The following is a 10,134-nucleotide window of genomic DNA, read 5'->3' on the forward strand; positions in this document are numbered from 1 at the left end:
AAGTTTATGGTATATATGGATGGATGGTGAGAAGCGATATATGTGCAAATCATCCACTGAAATAAAAAAGCCGGTGCAAAGCTGGAGGGGGTTAATAGATAAAGCAATTAAACTACCTATAAAGAGATCACACTTCTACCCCATGACTACGCCCTGACGAAGCCCCAGGAGGAGGGGCGAAACGCGTCAACGTTTCCGTGTCTGTTCGGGTTACCTTGAACCACCGGGGAGCATGCAGCTATAATATCATAATGCCCCCTTTGATTACAAACGATGGACCAATAATTCCCTAACAACTAGACTTTCTCATACAAAGGGGAAAAACCGGTCAGTACCCGCTGAATACTACCTGGACCACAGTGTTTCATTTAAAAGGAAATGTGTTCACACATGGAAGTGAACTACCTTACATATGCTTGATGGGCAGATCAATTCTTAGAGATACTGCTCATACCCCAGGTGGTAGAAACAAGGTTAACCGCTCAGGAGTGAATGTTTTGCACATGAATGAAATGACAACGTTGTCAATTTTAAAGGTGGTATTGGGTGATGGTGCAATATTTCTCTATGCATAATTTATATTATCAAGAAAAGTAATTACATCTTTTACCATATATGGTCTGAAGTAACTTCTTTGGTCAGCGCACAGGTTGGTGCTTGCGACCGTCCTTTGCTCTTTTTCAAATTTTAGGGGGGACCCCACTTTTCCCCCCATTTTTGGGAGTGAGGTTCCTCCTTAAATTTCCTACCAGACCTTAAGGGTCTGGTATGACGTTTGGGGGAACCCCACACTCTGTTTCTTCAATTTGGTCCCTCCTACCAGACATAAAGGGTCTGATATTGTTTGGGAGGGGGAACTGCACACTTAAAAAAAATCATTTTTTTTCCTTTAGAAACGTCAGTTTTGCTGCAGCAGATTCTATACATTGTACAGATTTGCCACTTTACAGGCAGGTTAAGGGGAACCTAGGCATGATATTTAAAGGAATTTTTCATTTTTATTGTTACCCTTTAAGTGATGTTAAAATCAATGCTCCTTTAAAAACTGTATTTTTAAAAGGTTTTTTTTCATTGATTCCTGTCCCCCAGGGCAGTACCCGGAACCCCATACACATTTTATGGCCAATAACTTGCAAATAAGCCCTCTTAAAGGGGACCAATTGTTTTTGAAAGTTCTACCTCCATAGACTTGCATTGAGTTTGAACGTTTTGGATGTTCTAAAGTTCGAATTCGAACCGAACTCGGACCAGTTCGACTCATCACTAGTGACCAGTCCTCATACACAACATCCTGCACTGGGGGGGGTGGATGAGTTTTTATTCTTTTTCTGAGAACCTCAGCTGGGTACCTTAGAACCAGTAGGTGGAGACAGCCCCAAACAAGGGTGCACCCTGTCCACCAAAACCACAATGGTTTATTAAAGCCTGGTAGAGATTGTGGTTGAACGGTTCTCCTCTCATGAGGTGCCCTTTAATTCCCACTCTCCCTCTTTGCCATCCTCCACCCAGAGCCCGCAAGCTACAGGGGATGTTTACATCTCCTTTGTCTAGTGGTTTCTGTCAGAGTAGAGACCTTCCCCATAAGTTCTGCCACAGAGTTCATAAATTCCTCCCTAGGCAAAAAGGGTAGAAGAAAGGACTCCGATAAATGTAGACCAAGATCTAAAGTATCGGAAGACAAGTTGCCAGGGAATGAATTGTTAGTCCTATCATGGTTTTATGCATATTTAGTGCTGGCCTGTCCCAAGTCTCATTTCACTTGATGTTCACCATTTTGGTGACAGGATCCTCAGTGGGTTCATTACAATTTTTGCTGCAGAGCAGAAGCCAATCTGTGTCTCACAAGGCTACTGCAAAGGGCATGCACTGAATCCCGGGCCTAGATGTGGAGAAGAAGGCTGTGTGCATGTCCTTCCCCAGAGCATGAGCCCAAAGTGGTATTTGTAGCTTGCTGGGAAACAAGGAAACTACGTGCCTGGGTGGGGCTCATCCACCCCAAAAAGTGTTGCAGTGCCACAGGTTCTCTGCAACTGAATCTATTCAGCAAGGGGAAAAGTGTCAAATGAAACCGATGACACATTGTGCCATAGTCGCTGTGCAACACACTGATCCCAGGCCAGGAAAACACGACACCCACCCCAAAGTGAGCTCCTCGCTTTGCCCATTTTGAGAAGGCATACCCTCTCCTTCAGGGGTTCTTTAGTGAGAGGACAGGCCGGCCCCACAACTTCCACAAGGCATGGTCTGGGTACGGTCCCCCAAAGTTTGCCAAAGGGTGATCCAGAAGCTGCAGAACACAGCCTCAGTGGTTTATGTACAGCTAGGTTGAAGCGAGAATCCTCTTCGGATAGGATGTACTGTAGAAGTAGAGTTAGCCAGAAACCAGTTCTCAGTAGAGACATCATCCTAAGGACTGTAGTAAAGAAGGGGTTATAAAGGCTGCAACACAATTCTGTTTGCCAGTGTCCAATCACCTGAAGGTGGCTGCATATAACCCAGGGTCTATGTTAAAGTAGCCTGTGTCCTGTACTGTACAATTAAGAAATCACTTTTAGACAAAGAAAAGGCTTGTTTTTTCCCCCTTGTTTTTTTTTTACAACATGTTATGTGGTGTGGTTGACCAGGGGGCGCCTGTCAGGTAGGCTGAATGGGACCCCATTATTTCTATTGGTGGCCCTGTAGCAACATTTTGTGACAATATGCAAGAAACAAACAGGCAATCATGGCAGAGCGAGATTAAAAAACTTGCAGTTGTAACATTATCCGACAATAACAAATAACAGTAACAGTAGTGTCATTACATGCTCTATACTCCAGTTCTGCTGCTTTTACTCCCTTGTGGTGCTACTAATTTCTGTATAAATGTAGTTAATATTATTATATAGGATTTATATAGTGCCAGCAGTTTGTGCAGCGCTTTACAACATAAGGAAGACATTGCAATCACAATACAATTCAAGACAAGATGGTAAGGAGGGCCCTGCCTGTGAGGGCTTACAATCTAAAAGAGAGAGGCAAGTGATACATGAGGAGGTAGCTGTGTGGGGATGGATTATTTGAGAAATTGATAGTTCAGTGGTTAGGTTGAGCTTGGATAGGCTTCCCTGAAGAGATAAGTCTTAAGTCAATCAGTGTGCGAGATAGACGGACAAGTTGGGGTAGAGAGTTCCATAGGATGGGAGAGACTCTAGTGAAGTCCTGGAGGTGAGCATGGGAGGAGTTGACGAGGGAGCTGGAAAGCAGGAGGTCTTTTGAAGAGCCGAGGGGACGGTTAGGGTGCTACTTTGAGACCAGGTTTGAGATATAGCCAGGGGCAGAGTTGTGGATGGCTTTGTAAGTGGTTGTTAATATTTTGAATTTTAATCTTTGGCTATTGGAAGCCAGTGTAGGGATTGACAGAGGAGGGTTGCAGACACTGAGCGGTTAGTTAGGTGAATGAGTCTAGCAGCTGCATTCATGATAGACTGAAGGGGGGATAGCCTGTGTAGTGGAAGTATAATGAGGAGGGAGTTGCAATAGTCAAGACGAGAGATAACAAGTGAGTGGATGAGTAATTTTGCGGTTTCATTGGTGAGGAAGGGGCGTATTTTGGAGATGTTACGAAGGTGAAGGCGTCAGGATTTGGATAGTGATTGGATGTGGGGAAGAAAGGTGAGGTCCGAGTCAAGGATGACACCTAGCACCATGGCATGTGGGGAGGGCTGGATAGTTGTGTTAATAAGCGGGAGTAAGGAATTGTGACCATTGTTTTTAGCTGTTAGTAAGTCATTAGTGAGTTTAAGGAGGGCGGTTTCAGTGGAGTGTAGGGGGTGAAAGCTCGACTGTAAGGGATCGAGAAGGTTGTTATCAGCGAGGTGGCGGCTCAGGCGGCTGTAGATAAGACGTTCTACGAGTTTGGAGGTGAATGGGAGTAAGGAGATGGTCTGAGATTGTGAGGTCGGTATGGTCCATTTATGGTTTTTTGGGTATTGGGTGACCAGAACATGCTTTAGAGAGGAGGGAAAGATGCCAGCAGAGAGTGAGAGATTGAAAATGTGAGTAAGAGAGTGTAGGATAGAGTAAGAGGGAGACCGAAGTAGAGGTGAGGGAACAGGGTCCAGGGTGCAAGTGGTGGGATGGGTGTCAGAGAGAAGCTTTGTAACCTCCTCTGTGGTGAGAGGGTCAAAAGAGGAGAGTAACAAGTGTGATGGTGGGTCTGGAACATGAATAGGGGAAGGTGACTGCACAGTGGCGATCTGATCCCGAATTGTATCTATTTTGTTTTTTAAATGGATGGCAATGTGCTGGACAGTGAGTGAGTTAGTGGGTGGTGGCGGTTCAACAGTGAAACTTCATGTCCCTGCCTGTGTACACTAATCCATAAGAATGCCAGAATAATAGAAACAGAGCAGGACAGGCTAGTTTAGTAATTGTAAAGGAACTATATGTCCTAGCAGTTTGGGGAGGGTGAGAGATGTATGGAGAGGAGAGCTGCAGGTTGTCACAGGACCAGCACACCTCCTATTAGGTGATTTACCAGCAATAATAAAACTCACACACAGTGATGGGCCACTCATAACAAAGCAGTCCGCATCACAGTTAGTCCCCGCCTCCTTGATTCAATTAAATTGTATGTGAATTCTGAATGTGGTGCTTTATGAAGAACTTGGGTTCAGTTTTTACTTAACAGCATTACCAGTTCATTGATTGGGTTCACTTGGTGACTGGAATTGGTCTTTCAAGCATATCTCTAGATAATTATTTTTTTCTAATTTTGCAAGGAGTGGGGAAGGATTAAACCCTCTGGATTTTTTTTGCTGTCTTTGTCCCCAATGAGACAGGTTGTTGGTTATGTGTTTAGATGAAGCACTGAGATTATTTCCAACACAGGTGACCTTTGTCACTTAAAAGAAAGTGAGGTGAAATCCAAAATTAAAAAGATGTCCACAGAACAAAACTTCAGAGGAAATCTTTCAATGGGGACATCTGTTCCAGGAACAACTGTCCAAAAGGGGAATTTCCCATACTTTGGGAGATTATCTCCAACATCCTGTTGTGCATCTCTGACCAGAAGTGGGTCCTGGTTCTCTCTGACTTGGCAGGGTTTTTAACCCTTCCCTACTCTATCCAAAACTAAAAAAAGAATGTTGGCAACAGAAACACTTTAATGATGTTTACATGTCTCCTGTTTATCTTATTTTTTTTCTTTATGGTAAATTGTGAAGGCTTTTAAACTTGTTTGTATTATTTATATGATTGCTGGGCACAGGTACTAACACATCATGATTAAAAAAACTGTTACTTACTGTTATCTTTTATTTAATAACTGTTGTCTATGGCCAGCTTTAGCCACTGAAGAAAGTAGCAGTATTTAATTGTATTTCTTATATTTTAAACATTATGCCATCAAAATTAAGCATAAACGTGTAAACAGTGTAATCTTTATTGCATACATATATAATGCTTTAAATCTAGAAATATACAGTAACATCAATTATTTGTATCTTGCAATTGAAAATACGTGCATTAAAAGTAAAAATGGAATGAATGCTGATTGCATATTTTGTATGAATTACTGTATTTACATGCATCATGTACAAATACACATCTGCAAATCCCCTTTTCAGTTCTTTCCTCACAAGTTGTATCCCAGAGGATAGAAGTAATCAGTTTGGATGGTTGTGAGTCACAACCATCCAAACTGATTACTTCTATCCTCTTGGAAGCTGCCTGTCCCCACCTAAGAGTCCAGCAAATTACAAGTATCTTAACTCTTATACTCTAACACCCTACCTTTCTTCTGCTATGAAACAGACAAGATGTGGCAGAAAATATTTGATTATGAATAAATGGCATTAATGTCATTTTTTTTTCTCTATAGTGTGGCATTGCTTGGCAATACCATGGTGTTATGTGGCCTCAAAGTCACCCAGGATTCTCAGCCAGAGGGGCTGAGCGGTACAAGGAAGCAATTACTTTTACCAGGAAAGAGCTGGCTTTTCAGCCCTTTCCGGATTTTCTGGATTTTAGTTGGAATCCTGGAGTCGGGAGATTTAGAAGAGAATTGGGAGGAATGAAATCCCCATTCCTGGGTCCTTGCAGTAATAGTGACCAGCACCCAATGATTGTGCACCTGTGCACAACCCTTATGAAAAGGCTGCAGGCTAAAGGTGGCCATACACTTTACAACCATCGCAAGACCTTAGTCTTGTGATGGTTATAAAGTAATTAAAAAAACGTACGATCTGCCCATCTTGGTAAAGGCAGATCGTACTTGCGATCATCGCAAGCCCGCCCCCCTGAGGGGCGGGCTTCCGATGACCGCAATGCTGAACGGTCATGCTGAATACGATCATGCTAAAAACCAACCGAAAATCGTACGATTCTCGGCCGGTTTTCTAGCATGCTCCTTAGACAAAAGACCTTACAGTAAAAACAGTTGCACGCCTTCCATACACATTGCGATTATCGTACGATCGCGGGATTTCCCGCGATTATCGTGCAATAATTGCACAGTGTATGGGCACCTTAAGGTTCAAGGTTCCACCTGGGAGTCAGAGGAGGTGTCTGTGCAGGAGTCAGGAGGACTCCATCTTGGAACCAGCCTGTGTGGCGAGTCTGTTGGATACAGCCTGTGTGGGGGGAAAATGTTATTTTTCAAAAAGACAAAACTTAACTTTGTGTTAATATGTTGGAGAAACCCCTGTGAGGGAAAAATGTCTGTGTAACTTTTAAATAAAAGTGTTGCATTCATATATTTTTTTTTTTAAAGGACTCTAAAATAGCCATATAAAATATCACCATTTGCCTTCGGTTCTTACATGGGATTAATGCTGTTCTTTATCTCTACGATGGTAATTTTTTCAATACCTGTGGTGGAATGGTGTGTTTAGTTTGTTTCTTAAATTTTTGTTTATATTCCTCCACAATGACTTGCCGTACTGTATATCATTGGGATTCTATGCTGTTCTTGTTTATATGGATAGTGTTACCTACTTGACTTTTATTATTATGTTGTATTCTTAAAATTTTATTAAAACTTTTGACATTTAAATAAAAGTGGGCAGTAAGCCCTAAAAAGAAGAAGTTTGCGAGTGGACTACGTCCTAAATGCACTACCATTGTGTTAACTTCCCCAAATATCATAATAGGTTGACTTCGATGGCCTTTTTTCAACCTGACTATATAATCTATGTAATCTAATCATCAGCATCACAAACTTACCATTATGGTGTGTGTCAGCATTCTGACTTGGAAAGGATTTTATAACAGCTGATCGGCGATACACAATATGCGATCTTCCACTCTCTTCTTTGTTGTCTTTTTCTAGTGGCTCTATGAAAAATTCCTCCTTGTCTGTACGAATCATACCAGCCTAAAATGATAGGTTAAAGTGGTATTAAACTCAAACTTTTTTCAATCATGAATCCAGATCAAACAAATCTACAGTAGATTGCCCAGCAAAGCATTGCTTTACATTTTTGCACAAAAACTTTAGAATCATCTGAACAGCTGCATCCAAGTCTCTCAGGCTAGGTTCACACCAGATGCAGTGCCTTCCGGTCCGATTCTGGCCAGAACGCACTGCATCGCATTGCGTCCGGGTCACTTTTTTGTGGGGCAGGAGGGGGTGTGGCGAGCCAATGGAGTGAATGACACCGTAGCCATGCCCTCCAGCCGCAATGCGATCGGCCGCACGGGATTGCAAAGCACATTATAGTGCTTGCAGCATTTTGATCGCATCGCACCAGACCGGACCACAGGCATAATGTGCCTTCTGATCCTGTGCGGCCGATCGCTGTGGCTGCCTCCTGCCCCACAAAAAAAATGAGCCGGCAGCAATGCTATGCAGTGCGTTCTGGCCAGAATCGGGCCGGAACGCAGTGCATCTGGTGTGAACCTAGCCTCAGCTCAGTTTCCCTGAACTTCCTGTCCAGAACAAGATCACAAAGGACAGTGCAAACTGCATCAACTTTTCATCTACTATCTTGAAGAAGGGAGGGCAGGGGGCCAGGTGGGAGGGGAGTAGCTTGATTTGCTATGTCTGTGGAGACACACACAGCTTACTAAGGCTGCCTATACACCTTGCGATAATCGGACACTTTTTGCCCGATGATCGAACTGTCATAAGATTTTCGTACGGCGGCCCCATACTGCCCCGATTAGCGCAAGGTTGGATCAGCGGTAATTAGTAGAAAGCACCTGGACGAATTGCGGTAATCGACCGCACGTATTTTCGCCTGCGCATGTGCAGTGTAAATCGTACGAATTTTGACGTACGGAAACGCCCCCAACCTTGCGAAAATTGTACGATCGACCGAAGTTTTCTAACCTGGTGGTTAGTCAAAAGTCGATTGATTGTACAGTATTTGCGGTTGTACACTGCCCATCAACCTTGCGAAACTCGGACGTTCTGCCCTAACATTGACTAGTCGCTGACGGCCATAATTCGCACGTTCAGACCCAGATTTTCGGCTGACAGTCCAGTCTATAAACACTTTAACAACAGCTGCTCTTGAACATTTAACCTATTCTGCTGTTTTGCTGATACTCGCTCCATGGCGTGAGCGCCAACAATCACCCCATGTTCAAAGACTGTTAAATTGCGTTGTTTACCCATATCTTCAGAAAAAAATCACTTCTACTGTCGTGGTAAACAACCTGCTTCCCTATTTATAATGGCCTGGCCCTCTAGCAACTTCAGCGCGAAATTATAGCTAATTAGCCTACAAACGTCAGGTGGTCATAAAAATATGGCCACTCAGTGTATGTGCCACGCTAAACACCTAAAACTGAAAGCAAATATGAGCAAAATTACATCAAAATGAAAAAAATCTATAAAAATATCACAGCAAGCATTAATACAACATTCAAAAAGTGTCCTGTACAATCATACATGTGCAAACACAAACTAGTGATCTTTGTCAGCACCCTGGAATCGAAAACAGCATAATACCCAAGATTTATGTTGGATAATAAACTTCTTCAGGATAATGAGAAATGCTTTCCAATTCCGTACTCAAACGATTTGTGTAAATATCCAACTCCAAGATAAGGTACCCGTACAATAATCAGTATCTCAGTGTTAGTCCACACTTTCACCATCACTTCAAAGTCATCCTTATCAGCAATGTGCAAAACATTAACCTCCACTGCTATCAATCTCTGTGTAAGGACCCTCCAGAGAGCCGCTCACCTGATTAAAAGGCCTTACAGCAGAAGGTCTTACTTGGCGATCCCCTTTATCTTCAAGGAGGCGGGATATAACCTCAAATTATGACCGTAGTTCAACTATTCTTTTCAGTCTCATTCCCCATAATCAATCATATCATGCATAAAACAAAGAAGAATCCATAGTGCACACCATAATGCATAAAAACTGCTTTATTAAAATGTTATATACATAGAACTTAACACGATCTTGATCAAATCAAACAAATCCCTGGCTGCTGCAGCATCACTGGGGCCTGGGGGACCCACTTTGTTTGCCTTCCTCTGTGCCTCTGCTAGATTGCAGCATACTTAGGCTTGTTATGGTTTTATATGCCTGTAGCCTGAGCAGAGAGCCCCATCTGCTGTGGCTGCCAGACTCACCGACCATCTGAGAGCCCATACTGACCTCCTGGAGCCCATATTGACCGCCTGGAACACATACTGACCACCTGGAGCACATACTGACCACCTAGAGCCCATTCTTGCCACCTGGAGCCCGCACTGACCGCCTGGAGCCCGCACTGACCACTTGGAGCCCGAACTGACCACCTGGAGCCCGCAGTGACTGCCTGAAGCCCATACTGACCACCTGAGATCCATTTCTGACAACCTGAGATCCCCTACTGACCACCTGAAAGCCCATACTGACCACCTGAGAGCCCATACTGACCACCTGAGAGCCCGCACTTACCATCTGGAGCCCACCCTGACCACCTGGAGTCTGTACTGTATGAACACTAGAAGTATGAACAGTGAACACTCATAGTTCCATACAGCATTTCTCCACATATAGGCTAACTTAAATAGTCATTACCTGGTGGACCTTTACGATCAATAGTTTACCCTATACCAAGGGCCGGATTAACATAGGGGCGGGTGGAGCTTCAGGTCAGCCCCTGTAAATAGGCCAACCAGTATTGTGGCTGGCCTGACACGGCAGCC

The 10,134-nt window shown here is 43.5% G+C and overlaps 1 protein-coding gene across 1 annotated transcript in view; it reads right to left on the minus strand.

Annotated features, from left to right (window-relative positions):
* Positions 1–10,134, minus strand: part of LOC108800782 (A disintegrin and metalloproteinase with thrombospondin motifs 3-like) — a 106,838-nt gene that overhangs the window by 9,781 nt on the left and 86,923 nt on the right. Inside the window, exon 3 of the mRNA XM_018572782.1 lies at positions 7,204–7,354. Within this exon, the coding sequence (XP_018428284.1) occupies positions 7,204–7,354 (151 nt within the window). The remainder of the gene's footprint in view (positions 1–7,203; positions 7,355–10,134) is intronic.

This window comes from Nanorana parkeri, unplaced genomic scaffold (genome assembly GCF_000935625.1).
Source record: "Nanorana parkeri isolate BGI_ZX_2015 unplaced genomic scaffold, ASM93562v1 scaffold2132, whole genome shotgun sequence".
NCBI lineage: Eukaryota > Metazoa > Chordata > Amphibia > Anura > Dicroglossidae > Nanorana > Nanorana parkeri.